The sequence below is a fragment of the Zingiber officinale genome, chromosome 6B (genome assembly GCF_018446385.1).
Source record: "Zingiber officinale cultivar Zhangliang chromosome 6B, Zo_v1.1, whole genome shotgun sequence".
NCBI lineage: Eukaryota > Viridiplantae > Streptophyta > Magnoliopsida > Zingiberales > Zingiberaceae > Zingiber > Zingiber officinale.
The window spans coordinates 32,312,360-32,334,465 of record NC_055996.1 but is presented as its reverse complement, the minus strand read 5'-3'; the positions used below and the strand labels follow the sequence as shown (position 1 = coordinate 32,334,465).

Below are 22,106 nucleotides of genomic sequence, written 5' to 3'. Positions count from 1 at the left end.
TTACAAGAGATCCAAGGTTCAATCTCTCTTCTAACATTTTATTTTCTTTTGTACATAATAACTCATATATTACAATATTATGCATTATGCATAAATATTTCATACATGTATATATTATCTCATATTTCTTCCTTTTTGTCTACATTAATTCCATACATTATAAATCATGCATAGATGATTTATATTCTCAATTTTATTTTCTTTCATAAAGTTTTAATCATCTAAATCCTTCCCATCTTAATATTCAACGTAGACTATCTACACATTCTTTTCATTACATTCGTACTCTCATTGCCCTTACTTTATCTAGGCTTTCTAGGGGTGTTACACAATTCTTCCCCTCCTCCTTGTGGCCGGTGCCCCCCTTCCTCCTCCTTCTTTGTGGTCGGCCCCCCCCCCCCCCCCCCCCCCACCTCCTTCCTTGTGGCCGACACCCCCTCCTCCTCCTTCCTTGTGGCCGACGTCCCCTCCTCCTCCTTCCTTGTGGCCGGCGCCCCCCTCCTCCTCCTTACTTAGGATCGGCACCCCCTTCCTCCTCCTTGTGGGCGGCATCTTGAAGAAGAGGAAGAAGAAGAGAAGGTTCCCCATCCTAGAGCATCTCCGCTTGGTGGCCGCCGGTTTGGTAGAGAAGAGAAGAAGGGTAGTTTTGTCTTGGTAGATCATCACCCACACGATGTCCAAGAAGAGAAGAGAAATACGGTAGAAGATCAAGAGGTCTTTGGCTACAAAGGAAAGGTACAACTGTTAGAGTGTATACTAAAAGTCTAGTTTTTTGTAAATATTTATTTTGAAATAACAATCACATTGGTCAAATGTATACATTTCTACTAAGTGTAGTTGTCCATTTAATTTATATTATAGATAACATGGTGTGAGGAGAGACATAGAAGATCATGTTATCAGTTCCTTATAAATTATAAACAATTGCTCACAACCAAGATGGAATGGGACAAACCATTGGAGTGGTTATAGTGTAATTAGGTATTAGTTTATCTTGACTAATAAATTACACTAGTACACTATGAGTGTATTGAGCAGGACCATTTGAGGTAGTTTCTTTTTATACTGACTCTTTAAAAGAAGAACACCTCTGTTATTATGGAAGTGCATGCTCTTAATCATGATATAATAACAAACACATATACTTAATATTTATTTCTTTAATTTATCAAAAGGTGCGATTTAGTTCGATAAATCAATAGGCCCGATAAGTTGGGAAATGATATTATTAATACGGTGTTTTGTTGATTATAGAATGAAACTATGTCCTAGTAATCTAGGTTGACGATGTCCCCTTGAGGAGCTGATAAGAATTGTCATATAAACCCTGCAGGTAGACTTAGTCCGACATGATAATAAGGTTGAGTGGTACTACTCTTGGAGCTAGATATTAATTGAGTTGTCAGTAACTCATTTAATTAGTGGGCATTTGATATCTTAAACACAAGGAGATTAACACACTCATAATAAGAAGGAGCCCATAATGTAATTTAGGATTGGTGCGGTAGTTTAATAGCATCTCTTTAGTGGTATGAGTTATTATTGATGAACTTGAGTTGGGTATTCGAGGCGAACACGGGAAGCTCAAACTCATCGGGAGACCAAACCAATTCCTCCTCTCGGTCCTTATTGTAGCATCTTATATATAATCTTATATCCACCCAAAGCCTAGTCTCTTAGCCCATGCTAGGGGTCGGCCCCTATCCTTGCTTGGAGCCCAAGAAAGGCGTCGGCCAAGCCAAGCTTGGAACTCAAGCTAGGGCCAGCCAAGCCTTGCTTGGTGGCCAAGCAAGTTGTCGGCCAAGTAAGGAAAGGAAAGGGAATTTTATTAAAAATAAAATTTTCATAAAATCTTTCCTTTTATATTTTTATTCTCGTGGTTTTAAAGAGAGTTTTAATTTTAAAATCTTTCCTTTTATAGATTTTCTACAAAGGATTAAAAGAGAGATTAGATATCTTTCCTTATTTGTAGATATCTATAATGTTAAGAGAAGGATTTTAATTTTTAAGAAAACTCTCCTTTTTGTAACCATGATATAAAAGGAGTTTTATTTTTAAATCTTATCTTTTATAGATATCCATAAAAGTATTTAAAAGATAGAGATTGTAATTTATAAAACTTTCCTTTTATAGCTAACCACAAAAGGAATATTTTAAAGAGAGATTTTAATTTTTGTTTAAAATCTTTCCTTGTTTGTTTTACAAGAGGTGGCTGGCCATATCATGTATAGAAAAGGAAGTTTTATTTTTTGTTATAAAACTTTCCTTTTATAGTTTCACCAAGGAATATAAAAGAGAGGTAAAGGGTGCCTTCATGGAACATAACTTCTATTCTATTGTTCCTCTCTCTTTTCCTTTGGTGGTCGGCCCTCATCCTTTCTCTCTTCTCCTTTTGTTTTCCACATTATGGTCGGCGGCATCAAGACTACAAGGAGCTTTAGTGGCCGGTTACTAGGAGGAGAAGAAGAAGAGAAAGGAGGCCCTCTTGTCTAGATCCCTTTAGTGGTCAGAGCTTGGAGGAAGAGAAGAAGGATTTCGTAGATTTCTTCTTGGTAGATCGTCGCCCATACGACGTCCAAGAGAAGAAGAGGAATACAATAGAAGGTCAAGAGTTTTTGTTTACAAAGAAAGGTATAACTAGTTGCTTTATTCCGCATCATACTTGTTTTCTTTGTATGGATTTTTGAAATACCAAACACAAGAGGCTAACGATTCTAGGCAGTCGATTTTATGTTTCGATTATGTGTTTCTTTTGTTTTTCAATATTGTGATTTGATTGTTCTTAGTGGTTAATCCTAGGGTTTCTATAAGGAGATTAAATATTGAATTTCGTTGAAAGGCTTTGTCTAGGAAGTGGTGGATGATCCCATACCCAAGAAGGCCTAGTGCCTCGCCATGTTTAACCTGGAAGCTGATCTCTGAAATAAATATTTAATTAGCTTTGTAACATGGGTGGATTTGGATTAATAATATTAAGCATCATTTGCGATCCAAGTCTAAACCTCTAAGAAAAGATACGTTGAATTTGGAATCAATAATGTTAAGTTCTGTTTGCGATTCCAAATTTAATTTTTAAAGAAAACAATAGGTTGTTAGGAAAGGTTTGGGACTTGTATAAAATTTTTGTACAGGGGAACCAGTACGATATTTCGAGTAGCAACCAACAATTGGTATTAGAGCTAGGATATTGCCTCTGTGTGTTTTGGGTTTTCAGTTTAATTATGCACATGTCATACATATTTTAGGCATGATAATAGTAGGATGTGCAAATAAATTAATTCTGTGATTGCAGGGATCCTAGATCCAACTATTATGGCTCTAATGTGTTTGTGTGTGATTGGACCCTCGGACATGTCGAGGGCATTTTATGTGTGTGCATGATTGTATGTATTAAATACAACAGGAGCTGTATTAGTTTTAGGATTTTACTTTTTGTTCAATCTAGATTACATGTACATTCCTTCATGGAATATAGGATTGATAAATGTAAAATTCTATTTTTGTCGCGGATCGTATCCTTGCAAGGCATGGTGCTATTTGAGGACCAGAGGCGCAACGAAAAAAGAAGCAAGATAGATGAGGCGACTAGACCCGATTACGGTGGCAAAAGATGGCAACAGCTTGGGTTAGTAGCACACAGAGGACAGTGATGGAAGAGGCCATAATAGTTGGAAAATTATTTTTCCATATTTATTGCTTTTATTTGCTGTGATGTGTGTGTGCATGATAAAATCCTTATCTTAAAAAAAACTAAGTGGGAGAGGGATTAGTAAATAAATTCCACGGTCTCCATTATTGGTTTGTAAGTGATGCAAACAAACTTGCGCGTTGGCTCTAAGTGCCACCCTCCACTTCAGATGAGTTTGTTTGCGAATTGCTAGATCAAACTTCCTTTATGGATGGTTATAGGAAATTATTTAGGAGCGTGTGATCTTCTCCAACTGAAGGGGCACAATCCTATTTAATGGGCTAAGTATCAAATAATGGTATACATTTAGGTGCATTTAATAGTATCCTCCCCAACGAAGTCACAGCTATTATTTGTGTGACCAAAGGAATACCAACTATTAATTTTATTTGTCATAAAGTTAGGATGACAAAAATACAATTAATAGGTAAAACCTCCTCTTACAAATGTTTGATTTTGTATACGTCCAAACTAACGTGGCATACAAAATTCACGATGTTTTGAGGTGTTGGTGAATTTAAATAATATTGTTTGAGGACTCAATATTATTCTAAATTTTAAAGTCTTGACCAAAACTTATTTTGTGATTCTTAGGATGACTTTCAACCCATTGGATATTATTCTGAAAGAGAACAAACTTACTGGTCCCAATTACATAGATTGGAAAAGAAACCTGGACATTATCCTAACTGCTGAAGGTTATAAGTTTGTACTGTTAGAGATCTGCCCTAATATGCCTAATAGTAATTCTAGTGAAGAGGAGATTGAGTATCATAAGAAATGGGTAAAGGTAGATGAGATGACGCAGTGTTACATTTTGGCTTCAATGTCAAATATGCTGCAGCATCAGCATTAGGACTTGCCAACTGCCTATGACATGATGAACAATCTCAAGGAACTCTTCGGACACCAGAATCGGGCTGCTAGGCAAGAGGCAATGAGAAAATTAATGACAGTCACCATGTCAGAGGGGACACCCGTAAGGGATCATATCCTAAATATGATGGCTTACTTGAGCAAGATACAAATCCTTGGAGCTGAAATCGATGGGGAAACCCAGGTCGATATCATTCTCCAAACGCTACCCAAAAGTTTTGAGCAGTTCTGCCTGAACTACAATATGAATAAAAGGATTTATTCATTAGCAGAACTACTGACAGAACTTCAGGTAGCAGAAGGGCTATTTTGTTATAATTCTCAAATTCACTTTGCTAAAAATGTTTCTACTTCTAAGTCTAAAGGAAAGAAGAAGAATAAGAAACAAGCTGGCTCGGTAAAGAAAGTGAAACAATCTCTAGGTACTGGACTTAAAGCAGGAGTAAAGAAGTTGAAGGGCAAGTGCTTTATTTGCATGTAGTCTGGACATTGGAAGGTGGACTGTCCTTGTAGGAAAGAGAACAATAAAGATATATCTTATTCTCTTGTAGTTGAAACATGTTTAGCGGTGTTATCTACCAGTACCTAGTGTGTAGATACAGGAGCCACTGATCATGTCTGCAATACATTGCAGGGGTTCCAAGAAACTCGACAACTATATGAGGGAGAGATAACCGTCTACATGGGCAATGCTACGAAAGGGGCGACTGTTGCAGTGGGAGATGTCTACTTATCATTTGATAGGAATAGAACTTTTATTTTTGAGAAATTGTCTTTATGTTCAAAGTTTTAGAAAGAATTTAATTTTGGTTTCTAAACTGTTTATGGATGGATATACTGTTTCTTTTGATGACAAGGTGGTTGTCAAGAAAAATAGGGTAATTATCTATTTTGGTACATTAGTTGATAATTTCTATACTCTAAATCTGATAACTCCCACAAAGCAACAAATAGAAATTAATAACACATCCTCTAATTCTAATAAGAGAAAGGAACCTTCAAATATGAACCAAACATATCTTTGGCATCTAAGACTTGGTCATATTAACCTGAGTAGGATTCAAAGGCTAATAGCCGATGGATTTTTGGGTTCATTAGTGTTAGAAAACTTTCCAACTTGTGAATCTTGCTTGGAAGTGACCAAGAGACCTTTTAAGGCTAAGGGGTATAGAGTAAAAGATGTGCTGGAATTGGTTCATTCTGATTTGTGTGGACCTATGACTATCCAGGCAAGAGGTGGTTTCGAACATTTCGTCTCTTTCATATATGACTATTCGAGATATGGATACATTTACTTGTTGCATCGCAAGTCTTAGCGCTTTGATAAGTTCAAAGAGTACAAGGATGTTGTGGAGAAATGTCACGGTAAAAGTATCAAGACACTACGGTCTGATCGTGGTGGCGAGTACCTCTCAGGAGAGTTTAGGAATTACTTATCAGAGGTTGGGATTCAATCCCAATTGTTTGCACCTGGTACACCCCAACAGAATGGTGTGGCAGAACGAAGGAATAGGACTTTATGGAAATGGTTAGATCGATGATGAGTTATTTAGAATTACCAAATTCATTCTGGGGATATGCTTTAGAAACGGCAATGTACATTTTGAACTTGGTACCTTCTAAGTCAACACCCTCTACTCCCATGAAATTATGGAATGGGCGTAAGCCTAGCCTGAGTCATATTCGGATTTGGGGTAGTCCAGCACATGTGCTGAAGGGAGATACTGATAAGTTGGAATCTCATACAGAAGCTCGCTTGTTTATAGGTTATCCCAAAAGAGCAAAAGGTGGTTTGTTTTATAGTCCTAAAGATCAGAAGGTCATTGTTAGAACGAATGCCCGATTTTTAGAAGAAGACTATGTAATAAACCACAAGCCCATGAGTGAAATTGTTCTAGAAGAAATAAGAGAGGGTACGCCTACTTTAGTACCAACACTCCAAGATGAAATATCACAAGAAACTGCAACACGTATCACAAATGATACACAACTACAAACAGTGCCTCATCGTAGTGGGAGGGGTATTAGGCAACCTGAAAGATTCATGTTTTTGGAAGAGTCATCGGACTTGATCCCAGGTAAACATGAACTTGATCCTCGTACATATGACGAAGCACTCCAAGATAAAGATGTAGCATCTTAGCAAAAAGCAATGAATTCAGAAATAGAATCTATGTATTCTAACAAAGTCTGGGAGCTAGTAGAACCATCAAATAGTGTAAAAGCTATTGGATGTAAATGGATCTACAAAAGGAAAAGAGGAACAGATGGGAAGGTGGAAACCTTCAAAGCAAGACTTGTTGCGAAAGGGTATACACAGAAAGAGGGAATCGATTATGAGGAAACCTGTTCGCCAATAGCTATTCTTATGTCTATCTGGATACTCTTATCTATTGCTGCTCATATGGATTATGAGGTTTAGAAAATGGATGTCAAGACAGCTTTCCTTAACGGAAGTCTTGAAGAAAACATCCATATGAAGCAACCAGAGGAGTTTATTGTAAAAGGCAAAGAGCATCTAGTATGTAAGCTCAATCGGTCTATTTATGGACTGAAGCAAGCTTCAAGGTCTTGGAACATCCGGTTTAATGAAGTAATCCAGTTGTATGGATTTATTCAGTATCCGAATGAGTCTTGTGTATACAAGAAGTGTGATGGAAATGTGGTGGTATTTCTTGTACTATACGTAGATGACATTTTGTTAGTTGGAAACAATATCAAAGTGTTGTCGAAAGTAAGGGTATGATTATCCAAGAATTCGATATGAAGGACATGGGAGAATGTGCATATATTCTCGGGATAAAAGTAATAAGGCATCGCAAGAAAAGAATGTTGTGCTTATCCCAAGCTTCAATATCGATATGATCCTAGCTCGTTTTAGCATGCAAGACTCCAAGAAAGGTTTTCTACCTTTTAGGCATGGAGTATCTTTATCTAAAAAGATGTCTCCGAAGACATCAAAAGAGATAAAAGAAATGAAGGTAGTTCCTTATGCTTCAGCTGTAGGAAGCCTAATGTATGCTATGTTATGCACAAGACCGGATATCTGTTTTACCATGGGCATGGTTAGCAGATATCAAAGTAATCCAGGACAGGGACATTGGACTGCCCTAAAGCATATATTAAAGTATCTGAGAAGGACTAGAGATTATATGTTGGTTTACCAAGTAGATGATTTGCTCCCTGTGGGTTACATGGATTCTGACTTCCAATCAGATAGAGACAATAGTAAGTCAACATCAGGCTATGTGTTTACTTTAGGAGGTGGAACCATAGCATGGAAGAGTGTTAAGCAGAAATGCGTTTCAGACTCAAGCATGGAAGCTGAGTATGTGGCAGCCTCTGAGGCAGCCAAAGAAGCTGTATGGCTCAGGAACTTCTTGATGGACTTAGATGTGATTCTTAGTTTACCCAAAATAATCACAATTTATTGTGATAATAGTGGTGCAGTAGCTAACTCGAAGGAACCACGAGCCCATAAGGTGAGTAAACACATTGAGCACAAGTACCACCTAATACGAGACATCGTAAAGCTAGGAGAAGTTGTTGTCGCCAAGATTGCATCAGTAGATAACCTAGTAGATCCTTTCACGAAGGCCCTTCCGGTGAAAGCTTTTGATCGCCATGTTGAGGGGATGGAATCAGATGTATGGCAGTGTATATGGCAACATAGTCTTTTAGTATAAGTGGGAGATTGTTAGAGTGTATACTAAAAGTCTAGTTTTTGTAAACATTTATTTTGAAATAAGAATCACATTGGTTAAATGTCTACATTTATGCTAAGTGTAGTTGTCCATTTAATTTATATTGTAGATAACATGGTGTGAGGAGACACACAGATGATCATGTTATTAGTTCCTTATAAATTATAAATAGTTGCTCACAACCAAGATGGAATGGGACAAGCCATTGGAGTAGTTGTAGTGTAATTAGGTATTAATTTATCTTGACTAATAAATTACACTAGTACACTATGAGTGTATTGAGCAGGACCATTTAAGGTAGTTTCTTTTTATACTGACTCTTTAAAAGAATAACACCTCTGTTATTATGGAAGTACGTGCTCATAATCATGATATAATAACAAGCACATATACTTAATATTTATTTCTTTAATTTATCAAAGGGTTCAATTTAATTCGATAAATCAATAGGCCCGATAAGTTGGAAAATGATATTATTTATATGGTGTGTTGTTGATTATAGAATGAAACTATGTCCTAGTAATCTAGGTTGATGATGTCCCCTTGAGGAGCTGATAAGGATTGTCATGTAAACCCTGCAGGTGGACTTAGTTCGACATGACAATATGGTTGAGTGGTACTACTCTTGGAGCTAGATATTAATTAAGTGAGTTGTCAGTAACTCATTTAATTAGTGGGCATTCGATATCTTAAACACAGGGAGATTAACACAATCATAATAAGAATGAGCCAATAATATAATTTGGGATTGGTATGGTAGTTCAATAGTAGCTCTTTAGTGGTATGAGTTATTATTGATGAACTTGAGTTGGGTGTTCGGGGCGAATACGGGAACCTCAAGCTCATCGGGAGACCAAAACCAATTCCTCCACTCGGTCCGTATTGTAGCCTCTTATATATAGTCTTATATCAACCCAAAGCCTAGTCTCTTAGCCCATACTAGGGGCCAGCACCTATCATTGCTTGGAGCCCAAGAAAGGGGCCGGCCAAGCCAAGCTTAGAGCTCAAGCTAGGGTCGACCAAGCCTTGCTTGGTGGCCATGCAAGTGGCCGGCCAAGTAAGGAAAGGAAAGGAAATTTTATTAAAAATCGAATTTTAATAAAATCTTTCCTTTTATGTTTTTATCCTCATGGTTTTAAAAGAGAGTTTTAATTTTAAAATCTTTCCTTTTATTGATTTTCTACAAAGGATTAAAAGAGAGATTATATATCTTTCCTTATTTGTAGATATCTATAATGTTAAGAGAAAGATTTTAATTTTTAAGAAAACTCTCCTTTTTGTAACCAAGATATAAATGGAGTTTTATTTTTAAATCTTATCTTTTATAGATATCCATAAAAGGATTTAAAAGAGAGAGATTGTAATTTATAAAACTTTCCTTTTATAGCTAACCACAAAAGGGATATTTTAAAGAGAGATTTTAATTTTTATTTAAAATCTTTCCTTGTTTGTTTTACAAGAGGTGGCCAGCTATATCATGTATAGAAAAGGAAGTTTTATTTTTGTTATAAAACTTTCCTTTTTTGGATTCACCAAGGAATATAAAAGAGAGGTAAAGGGTGCCTTCATGGAACATAGCTTCTATTCTATTGTTCCTCTTTCTTTTCCTTTGGTGGTCGGCCCTCTTCCTTTCTTTCTTCTCCTTTTGTTTTACACATTATGGTCGGCAGCATCAAGACTACAAGGAGCTTTGGTGGCCGGTTACTAGGAGGAGAAGAAGAAGAGAAAGGAGACCCTCTTGTCTAGATCCCTTTGGTGGCCGGAGCTTGGAGGAAGAGAAGAAGGCTTTCGTGGATTTCTTCTTGGTAGATCGTCACCCATACGACATCCAAGAGAAGAAGAGGAATACAATAGAAAGTCAAGAGGTTTTTGTTTACAAAGAAAGGTATAACTAGTTGCTTTATTCTGCATCATACTAGTTTTCTATGTACGGATTTTTGAAATACCGAAAACAAGAGGCTAACGATTCTAGGCAATCGATTTTATGTTTCGATTATGTGTTTCTTTTGTTTTTTGATCTTGTGATTCGATTGTTCTTAGTGGTTAATCCTAGGGTTACTATAAGGAGATTAAATATTGAATTTCGTTGAAAGGCTTTGTCTAGGAAGTGATTGATGATCCCATACCCAACAAGGCCTAGTACCTCGCCATGTTTAACCTGGCAGCCGATCTATGAAATAAATATTTAATTAACTTTGTAACATGGGTGGATTTGGATTAATAATGTTAAGCATCATTTGTGATCCAAGTCTAAACCTCTAAGAGCAGATAAGTTGAATTTGGAATCAATAATGTTAAGTTCTATTTGCTATTCCAAATATAATTTCTAAAGAACACAATAGATTGTTAGGAAAGGTTTGGGACTTGTATAAAATTTTTGTACAGGGGAACCAGTACGATATTCCGAGTAGCAACCAACAACAACTAGTTCTTTAATTCCACTGCGTAATTAGTTTAAGTTTTCTTTGTATCAATTTTGATTACCAACACAAGAGGCCAGCGATCTTGTACTTCGATCAAGGTGTGCTTTGATCATTCAAGAACTTGCTTGATTGATCAATCACATGTTTGATTTAACATGCGGGTTGCTAGGAAAAGTTCTGTTGTTGTACAATTTTTTTTGTACATGGAAATTGAAATAGAACAAAATTCCGGCGCCTTTAAGTGGTATCAGAGCATGTTTTCTAGTTCTATGTGATTGGTTTTCGGTTAAATTATGCACCGCTCATATATAAGTTTAGGCAGGATAATAGTTGGATGTGCTAGAAAGAATAACTCTGTGGTTGCAGGCATCCTATATCCAACTATTATGGCTTTGTGTGTTTGTGTATGATTTGAACTCTCGGGCATGTCGAGGTTGTTGTGTCTACATGATTGTAATAATTAAATACGACCGGTTGTCGTATTATTATTTTTTTTTACATTCTGATCGATCTAGATTACATGTAAATTCCTTTGTGGAATATTTCATTGATAAATGTAAATTTTTTTTTTTTGGTGGCTTGTATCCTTGCTATGCGTGGTGCTATTTTGAGGGCCGGAGCCACGGCAAAGAAGGAAGCAAGATAGATGCGATAGCTTGATCCATCGGCGGCATATTAGAGGACAACATTGGATGAGGCCATAATAGTTGGAAATTTTATTTTCATATTTATTGCCTTTATATGCTGTTTGTGTGTGCTGTGATGATGGTTTATGTGTGCTGTGATGTGTGTGCATGTTAAAATTCCTCAATTTAAATAACTAAGTAGGAGAGGGATTATTTGAATAAATTTCACGGTCTCCATTACTGGTTTGTAAGTGATGCATTCAAACTTACGCGTTGGCTTTAAGTGTCTTCCTCTATATCGGATGAGTTTATTTGCGGATCACTAGATCAAACTTCCTCTATGGATGATTATAGGAAATTATTTAGGCATGTGTGATCTTCTCCATCTGAAGGGCACAATCCTAATTAATAGACTAAGTATCAAGTAATGGTATATACTTAGGCGGATTTAATAGTATCCTCCCCATCGGAGTCACTGCTATTATTTGTGTAACTGAAGATGAACCAACTATTAATTTTATTTGTCATAAAGTTAGGTTGACAAGATAATAAAATTAATGGATAAAATATCCTCTTACAAATATTTGAATTAGTATATGTCCACACTATCGTGGCATACCAAATTCACGGTGTTTTGAGGTGTTGGTGAATTTAAATTATATTGATCGAGGAATCAATAATATTTTAAATTCTAAAGTTTTGACCAAACATTTTATTTTGTGATTCTTAGGATTTCAAAATGGCTTTCAATCCTCTTGCTGTTATTTAAAAAAAAAACAAATTTACTGGTCTAAATTATATTGATTGGAAACGAAACTTGGACATTGTCTTAACTACTGAAGAATACAAGTTCGTACTTCTTGAGGTCTATCCTAGAGGATTCTAGTGACTAGTAGATAGAGAGACATAGGAAATGGGTCAAGGCAGATGAGATGGCGCGGTGTTACATTTTGGCTTCTATGTCAAATGTGCTGCAATATCAGCATCAGCCACTACCCACTACCTATGACATGATGCTCAATCTCAAGGAACTCTTCAGACATCAGAATCGGGCTGCTAGGCAGGAGACCATGAGAAACTTAATGACGACCACCATAACTGAGGGGCACCCATGAGGGATCATATCCTCAAGATGGTGGCTCATTTGAATGAGATGGAAGTCCTTGGAGCTGAAATTGATGGGGAACCCCAGGTCGATATCATTCTCCAAATGCTGCCCAAAGTTTTGAGCAGTTCCGCCTAAATTACAACATGAACAAAAGGGTTTATTCGTTGGTGGAACTTCTGACAGAACTCCAAGCAGCAGAAGGGTTATTTCGTCAAAGTTTACAAGTTCACATCGTTGAAAATGTTTCTGCCTCTACGCCAAAAGGCGGAAAGAAGAAGAAGAAACAAGTTAGTTCGGTAAAGAAAGTGATTCAACCTCTAGGGACTGGGTCGCAGGCAGGTGTGAAGAAGCCGAAAGGTAAGTGCTTCACATGCAAGCAGTATGGACATTGGAAGGTGGACTGTCCTCATAAAAAGGAGAACAATAAAGGTATATCTTATTCATTAGTTGTTGAAACATGTTTCGCGATGTTATCTACCGGTACCTGGTGTGTAGATATGGGAGACATTGATCATGTCTGTAATTCATTGCAGGGGTTCTATGAAACCCCTCAGATATGGGAGCCATTGATCATGTCTGCAATTCATTGCAGGGGTTCCATTGATCATGACTACATGAAGGGGAGATCACCATCTACATGGACAATGCTTTGAGAGTGGTGGTTGTTGTAATGGAATATGTTTATTTATCTTTTGATAGGAATAAAACTTTGATTTTGAAAAATTGTCTTTACGTACCATGTTTTAGAAAGAATTTGATTTTAGTTTCTAAATTATTTATGGATGGATATTCTGTTTCTTTTGATGACAAAGTGGTTGTCAAGAAAAATAGGGTGGTTATCTGTTCTGGTGCGTTGGTTGGCAATTTGTATACTCTTAATCCAATAACTCTCACGATGCAACAAATGGAAATTAATAACATATTTTCTAATTCTAATAAGAGAAAGCAACCTTCGGAAATGAACTAAACATATCTAAGATATCTAAGGTTGGGTTATATTAACTTGAGTAGGATTCAAAGGTTAATAGCCGATGGACCTTTGGGTTCATTGGTAGGGGAAAACTTTCCTACCTGCGAGTCTTGCTTGGAAAGAAAAATGACAAGAGGCCTTTTAAGGAAAAGGGGTATAGAGCTAAAGAAGTGTTGGAATTGGTTCGTTCTGATTTATGTAGGCCTATGACTATCCAAGCAAGAGGTGATTTTGAATATTTGAATTTTTTTATAGATGACTGTCCGAGATATGAGTACATTTACTTCATGTGCCATAAGTCTGAGTGCTTTGATAAGTTCAAAGAATACAAGGCAGATGTGGAGAAACGTCATGGTGAAACTATCAAGACACTACGGTCTGATTGTGGTGGAGAGTACATTTTAGGAGAGTTTAGGAGTTACTTATCAGAGACTGGGATTCAATTCCAATTGTCTGCAACTAGTACACTCCAACAAAATGGTGTGGCGGAACGAAGGAATAGGACTCTTATAGAAACGGTTAGATCAATGATGAGTTGTTCATAATTACCAAATTCGTTTTGGGGATATGCCCTAGAAATGACTGCGTACATTATTAACTTGGTACCTTCAAAGTCAGTACCCTCTACTCCCATAGAATTGTGGAATGAGCGTAAGCCTAGTTTGAAACACATTCAGATTTGGGGTAGTCCAGTACATGTGCTGAAGGGAGACGCTGATAAGTTGGAATCACATATAAAAGTTCGCTTGTTCGTGGGATATCCTAGAGGAATAAATGGTGATTTGTTTTATAGTACTAAAGATCAGAAGGTCATTGTCAGCACCAATGCCCGATTTTTAGAAGAGGACTATGTAATGAATCACAAGCCCATGAGTAAAATTGTTCTTGAGGAAATAAGAGAGGACACTTCAACTTTAGTACCAACAGTACAAGATGAGATACCACAAGTAACTGCAACACGTGTCACAAATGATGCACAATTATATGTAGTGCCTCGTCGAAATGGGAAGGTTGTTAAACAACCTGAAAGATTCATATTTTTGGGAGAGTCTTCAGAATTGATCCCTGGGTAACATGAAGCTAATCCCTGGACATATGATGAAGCACTCCAAGATAAAGATGCAGCATCTTGGCAAAGTGCAATGAACTCTGAAATAGAATCTATGCATTATAATCAGGTCTGGGAGCTTGTAGAACCACCAAATGGTGTAAATGCCATTGGATGTAAATAGGTCTACAAAAAGAAAAAGAGGAACAGACAGGCAAGTGGAAACCTTTAAAGCGAAGCTTGTTGCAAAGGGGTATACTTAGAAAGAGAGAATCAATTATGAGGAAACTTTTTCGTCGGTAACCATGCTTAAGTCTATTCGGATTCTTTTATCTATTACTGCTCATATGGATCATGAGGTTTGACAAATGAATGTCAAGACAACTTTCCTTAACGAAAGTCTTGAAGAAAACGTCTATATGAATCAACCAGAGGGATTCATTGTGAAGGGCAAAGAGTATCTTGTATGTATGCTCAATCGATCCATTTATGGACTGAAGCAAGCTTCAAGAACTTGGAACATCTAGTTTGATGAAGTGATCTAGTCTCATGGATTCATTCAGTGTCCGGATGAGTCTTGTGTATACAAGAAAAGTGACAAAAACGTAGTGGTATTTCTTGTACTATACGTAGATGACATTTTGTTCATTGGAAACAATGTGAAAGTATTGTCAGACGTAAGGGTATGGATGTCCAAATAGTTTGATATGAAGGACTTGGGAGAATGTGGACATATTCTTGGGATCAAAGTAATAACGGATCGCAAGAAAAGGATGTTGTGCCTATCCCAAGCTTCATATATCGATACTATCCTAGCTCGTTTTAGCATGCAAATCTCCAAGAAAGATTTTCTACATTTTCAGCATGGAGTACCTTTATCTAAAGAAATGTGTCCTAAGACACCAAAGTAGATAGAGGAGATGAAGGCAGTTCCTTATGCTTCGGCTGTAGGAATCCTAATGTATGCGATGCAATGTACGAGAGATAAAACCATGGGCATGATCAGCAGATATCAAAGTAACCCAGGACCGGAACATTGTACTGCCGTAAAGCATATATTAAAGTACCTGAGAATGATTAGAGATTATATGCTGGTTTACTAGGCAGATGATTTGCTCCCTTTGGGTTTCACGGATTCGGACTTCCAATTAGATAGGGACAGTTGTAAGTCAACCTCAGGGTATGTGTTTACTTTAGGAGGTGGAGCCATAACATGGAGGAGTGTTAAGTAGAAATGCATTTCGGATTCCACCATGGAAGCAGAGTATGTGGCAGCCTCTGCAGCAGCCAAAGAAGCTGTATGGCTCATAAACTTCTTGATGGACTTAGATGTGATTCCTAGTTTGCCCAAAGTTATCACAATTTATTATGACAACAGTGGTGTAGTAGCAAACTCGAAGGAACCACGAGCACATAAGGCAAGTAAACACATTGAGCGCAAGTACCACCTGAAACGAGATATCGTAAAACGAGGAGAGGCTGTTGTCGCCAAGATTACATCAGCAGATAACCTGGCGGATCCTTTCACTAAGCCTCTTCCAGCGAGAGCTTTTGATAGGCATGTTAAGGGGAAGGGAATCAGATGTATGGCTGCATTTATGGCAGCATAGTCTTTTAGTATAAGTGGGAAATTGTTGAGATGTATACTATAAGCCTAGCTTTTGTATGAACATCTGTTTTGAAATATTTTGAAATGAGAATCACTTTGATCAAATATTTACATTTTATATTTATATATATGTCAATGCAGTTGCCTATTTATTTTATATTATAGATAACATGGTGTGTGGTGTCACATAGAAGATCATGTTATCAGTTCCTTATAAATTATAAATAGTAGCTCACAACCAAGATGAATTTGGAAAAACCATTGGAACAGTTGTTATGTAATTTGGTATTAGTCTGCCTTGACTATAAAATTACACTAGTACACTATGTGTGTATTGAGCAGGACTGTTTGAGGTTGTTTGATTTGTACTGACTACATAAAAGAACAGAACCTCTATTATTATGGATGTGCATTCTCTTAATCCCTATATAATAATAAGCACGTATACTTAGTATTTATTTCTTTAACTTATCAATGGGTGACATTTATTCGTTAAATCAATAGGGTCGATGAGTTGGGAGATAGTATTATTTATATTGTGTGTTGTTGATTATAGAAGGAATCTGTGTCCTAATTATTTAGGCTGATGATGTCCCCTTTAGGAGCTCATAAGCATTATCATGTAAACCCTGCAGGTGGACTTAGTCCGGCATGATAATAAAGTTGAGTGGTACTACTCTTGTAATTAGATGTTAATTAATTTAGTTGTCAATAACTCATTTAATTAACGGACATACGATATCTTAATCATAGGGATATTAATGCACTCATGATAAGAAGGAGCCCATATTGTAATATGGGATTGGTGCGGTAGTTCAATAATAACCTTTTAGTGGTATGAGTTATTATTGATGGACTTGGGTTGGGTGTTCGGGCCGAACACAGGAAGCCCAAGCCCATCAGGAGACTTAAACCAAATCCTCCTCTAGGTCCCTATTGTAGCCTCTATATAAAGCTACGCATCCACCCATCCGGTTAAGGTTTTGGTTTGGTTTTCTCTGCCTTACCTAGGGCCAGCGGCAAGCTTATAAAAGGGAGTAGGTGGTACCACCAAAACATAATTTTTCCCACAAGCCTTCGCTGCCTTTGCTTAGGGTCGCCGGCACAATTCTTCCCCTCCTCCTTGTGGCTGGCGCCCCCTTCCTCCTCCTTCCTTGTGGTTGGCACCCCCTCCTCCTCTTTCCTTGTGGCCGGCGACCCCCTCCTCCTCCTTGCTTATGGTCGGCACCCCCCTCCTCCGTGTTGTGCGGCTTGAAGAAGAGTAAGAAGAGGGAGAAGAGGAAGAAGAAGAGAAGGCGCCCCATCCTAGAGCATCTCCCCTTGGTGGCCGGCGGTTTGGAAGAAAAGAGAAGAAGGGTGGTTTTGTCTTGGTAGATCATCGTCCACACAACGTCCAAGAAGAGGAGAGGAATACAGCTGAAGATCAAGAGGTCTTTGGCTACAAATGAATCACTACAAGAAAAATGTTATTCAACAACATTCAAACGACAACGGTTTTATACCAAACCGTTGTCTTTTTACCTTTTAACAACGGTTTTAACAAAAACTGTTGTCGTTTAGTAATTTTTTTGGCCTATGACAACGGTTTTTAAAAACCGTTGTCTATTTATGTTTTTTGGGGGATACAACAACGGTTTTTAAAGGGTACAACAACAGTTTTTGAAAATTGTTGTCTATGTACACTATTTTTTGGGATTACAACAACAGTTTTTAAAAACCGTTGTCTATTAAATGTTGTTGAATACCATTATTTTTTCCCTTCACCGTTTTTCCCTTTCACCATTTTTTGCCGCCGCATTTTTTCTTTCCCTCTCCTCGAAATGTTTTTACCGCCGCATTCCCCCTCCTTTACGATCTCTTCATCTACTTCATATTTTTCTTTCTCCTTTCCTCTCCAAGCCCTAAACCCACCGCCCCTTCTCCTTTCCTCTCCAAGCCCTAAACCTGTCGCCCCTTCTCCATTCCTCTCCAAGCTGCGCTGCCCAATAATCACTACTTCTACAAATCCTCCTCCCAGTCGTCACTGACCGCGAGGGCGACGCTTCCCTGCAGGGCAAAGCTGGATTACTCGCGCAGCCCAATAATCAGCTTGTCATCGCCCATAGATCTGATTCCTTCGTCGAAGACATTTCCGACTAGCGTTGAGGAGGGAAGGCAAGCTACAAGCGTTCCTCTTCTCCCTCTCCCTCGCGGTTCCCCTTCCTCTCTCGCGCTCTCTCCTCGCCCGATCGCCGGCCGCCGCGAGCCCACCGCCGGCAACAATCTCTTTCTCCAACGTGTCTCGGCTGAGCCTCCCCCTCCGCTCGCGACTCTGCCCTAGATCGTCGACTGCGCCTCCTCACGCCATCGCCCGACGCTATGCCACAGCAGTCGCCGGTGAAGCTCGGTGTTGCGATTATCCGAGGGTTGGCTTACCATATATCTCTCTCTCTCGATGTATTGGCCGTACCATAGCTCCGATTTGCTGATTGTCGCAGCCCTGATTCTCCGGTCATCGACACCTTGTAGCAGCTTTCTCTTGTGGCCAGCCATCGCGACCAGGTGCGAGCCCTAGTTTTGGTTCATTGCTTTGAGTGCTCATATAACCACCACATAGAGAGTGTGGTATCCATGGCTAGGCAATACATTCACAACATCAAAGCTTCTGTTAAAAAACTAGCATTAATTCTTTCACCATCACATCTCGGGTCTCATGATAACCTTTGCATGCCACACGGAAGCACGGAAGGCGACACACTTGCTCGGTGCATTTCTGAAAGCTACAGGTTTTTAATTCCATAAGCAATTACTTTCTTAAATATGTTTTCGGTCATAATATGGTAGACAGTAGATGAACTTTGAATTGTTTGCACTACATACACCAGTTTAAATCCTGAAGATATTTGTTCTTGTCAAAGTATATATTCTAACAAGTTGAGTCTTGCATGAACTTCTTTTATATGAAAAGGGAAAACCAATGATATTGCATATCTATCTATCCAATCGATTTTCTATAGTAACATTTTCAACTAATTTACATCAAAGATTTGTCTTTTTTCACTTTGGCACGCACAAATGACCAATTGGTCCACTGTCACCATTATGTGCCTCAAGATCTTAACTAATTGAGGGAAAAAGACTTTATTATTCAAACGTAAGTTATATTTCTAGTCGTATTATTCCGTGTTCTTTGCAGCTTCAAATGTTTTCCAATATATATATACACCTGTTCAGAAAAAACTTTTAGTAATTAAATGGTTACTCAAATTTATTTGTCATTTCTAATCATTTATACAAGATCTTCTTTGTGGCATCTGATAATGTAAATGTCCTTGCTACTTTGCACAGGGTTTATTCAGGATCAGAATTGCTTGAATCTTCCACTGATGGCAGTGATTCACTTCTAAAGATGCTTTGGCACCACTCAAATGCAATTCTGTGCTGTACTACGACGGTTTGCACTTTACCTTTTTCTTTCATTATAGTTAAATTCAGAATCAACTAGCAAGATCGCTTTTTCCTCATGATATACTTTCTACTACTGTCTTCTCTATTGTTCCATTTCTGTCATGAACTAATGAGCTAATTTCATGCATAGAAAAGGAATACCCCTTACACATGTTTGAAAATTGAAATCTCATGTCGGACAAATGATCGAAATATATCGGCATAGGTCATAACTATTTAGAAGTAGTGTTCATACTGACCTGAACTAACCAGTTATCACCATAGATTTTATATCTCATCTTCACTTTGTTTTGGATGTCTCCGTTAAACATGGCAAGCGGTGCTTCAATATCTTTGACATACATAGCTTCCGAAAGGGCAATCCCAGGGTATAACCTTTTCCCTTGTTTATTCCAAAGTTTATAATTTGGAATACTTGTTTAGTTCTTGCATCAACTTGCAGATACGGAGGTGGAATGAGCTCAGCAAAAGCTGCATTGGAGAGCGATACAAAAGTAAGTTCAACTCTTCTGTAATTGTTGTATGTGAAATTGATTGTCAAGTCCGGCTAGTGTTTGGAAATATTTAAACCCTGGTGCTACTTCTTTATGTTATCTGATACTTCACTTATCCATCTTGCTTTTGTCTTGAGATTACTTAGTTTTCTCCTCTTGTGTTTTCTACTATTGTAGGATAATTACTTGCCTTTGGAAGTAAGAGATCCTTTCAGACAGGACAGTAATGTCTACTTAACCCGATCAAAAGTTTTCCATGCTAAACTTAAGGTTGATGTTACTTCGATTTGTTTGCAGAATACTTGCAACATTTCTTGGGTGTTACAAATAAATGATATCTGAATTTCTGAAATAGGAATCACTGTTCTTTAAGTTCCCCTATTTTTATGTTCTGAATGTCTTCAGCCTGATGCTTTAGTTTGGTATTTGATCTGATAGCCCAATAATCACTGTTCTTTAAGTTCCCCTATTTTTATGTTCTGAATGTCTTCAGCCTGATGCTTTATTGGATTACTCGCGCAGCCCAATAACTGCTTTATGCATCAGAATATGTTATTTTTGCCTTTTGCGCATGTAGCTATAACATATTTTTATCTTTAATTTGGTCATTTACTTTTCTCATTAAAGTTTGTTGTATGGATTAAAGCTTCAAGATATAGAGGTTTTGTCCAACTTAAACATAACGTCATACATTTTACTAACACATTAAAATGAGTCCAACTCAAGTACAACTACATCAACAACTTCCCCTTAAGTTTCTGAAAAACGATTGTACCATAACTAGAGATGATACTTTAGGAAGGTTCAAGCTATCTAAGTACTCACTAGAATCCATGACCTTGCTTGCCTTTCATGTAGTCATGTTGGCTTCTAGGAGATGATACCATAACTAGAGATCTCAGCATCCAAGTCGTTACAAAGAAAATAACCTACAATCCAATGGAATGGACCAACAAATAGACTCCATCAATACCAATAAGTATAGTTGTATGATAAGTTATATGCATTGGCTTGTGATATGAGTAATCTATTATGTCTGTCATGTTAAAGGATTATTACTTCACTTCCATAATGCAATAATTCAATTGATGTCTATTGTGTCGGTTAAAGGATTGTTTTTGACCTCACATCAATTACTGTTTTCTTCTTTTTTTTAAGCAGAAATGGCTAATGAATGTTGCTCTATCCAACTGATTGACGGAGATGGTGTATTCAATGTCATGAGTCTTGAACACTTTATGAAGTTAGTGAAGTTGGCAGAGCATGGATTCTCCTATGCTGTAGTTTCTATCATGGGTCCACAAAGTAGTGGTATGTCTGTGAGTTTCTTGAATTTTATTTTCGTATTTTATGTGCTTGAAGGCTATGTTTATTATAAGGTGATTTGGTCAAATATTTTTCCCTAATTGTTTTTATTGTGTTATCAGGTGATTTGGTCACATATTTGTGAATCTAGGGAAGTGATATCACTTTCAAGATGCAGAACGAAGCGGGTGAAATGATGAATCTTTATATCCTTAGAAAATGGTGATTATCTTATTAGTAATTAGATCTTCTGTAGCATGGATATATTGATCGATTATGTTGATTATTGTGATGTTTTTTTCCAACTTTCGTTTTCTCCCCTAGTTCTGCTACGAACAGACTAATCACTGCCAAGGATCACGCATCCGTCCAAATCAATATTGGACACTTGGATGATAATGGAGTGTACACCGGCCAGTATACCACTTTTGCTCTTTCTGGCTTTATTCGTGCTCAGGTTTGTTCCATCTTTGAACTAAAAGTATGATTTTTATATGTATTCTCCCTCTATTGAAATTTACTTTTTTGTATAGTGTAGCCTATTTAGTTCCATATTAATCAGGTCCTAACCAGGATTTATTCCATTATAGTGTAAAATGACCTGATAATTTCCCCTAGTCTCACCTCCAAAGTGCATGTTATCAAGTTGTCTTTTTTGCTAACAAAAGTTTACTTTTCAATTTCGAATGACATGCAAACTGTCCTGGATTGGTTGCGTGATACCTTGTTTCAATGCATTATTGATGCAGGGAAAAGTGGCAAGCTTGAACATTTGTGATGTTAAGTGTTAAGATCAATAAAGTCTGTT

At 37.6% G+C, this 22,106-nt stretch overlaps 1 protein-coding gene and 2 long non-coding RNA genes across 3 annotated transcripts in view; 2 read left to right on the top strand and 1 right to left on the bottom strand.

Annotated features, from left to right (window-relative positions):
- Positions 1-18,584, bottom strand: part of LOC121990891 (ethylene-responsive transcription factor 3-like) — a 69,667-nt gene extending 51,083 nt beyond the window's left edge. The window contains exon 1 of the mRNA XM_042544938.1: positions 18,468-18,584. Coding sequence (XP_042400872.1) covers positions 18,468-18,584 — 117 coding nt within the window. The remainder of the gene's footprint in view (positions 1-18,467) is intronic.
- Positions 18,585-18,714: 130 nt separating this feature from the next.
- LOC121990058 lies at positions 18,715-20,023 on the top strand. The gene is made up of 3 exons (XR_006114429.1): positions 18,715-18,817; positions 19,380-19,867; positions 19,942-20,023. It is a non-coding gene; the product is annotated as an uncharacterized LOC121990058 (long non-coding RNA).
- Positions 20,024-21,241: 1,218 nt separating this feature from the next.
- LOC121990057 lies at positions 21,242-21,672 on the top strand. The gene is made up of 3 exons (XR_006114428.1): positions 21,242-21,304; positions 21,421-21,520; positions 21,623-21,672. It is a non-coding gene; the product is annotated as an uncharacterized LOC121990057 (long non-coding RNA).
- The last annotated feature ends 434 nt before the right edge of the window (positions 21,673-22,106 follow it).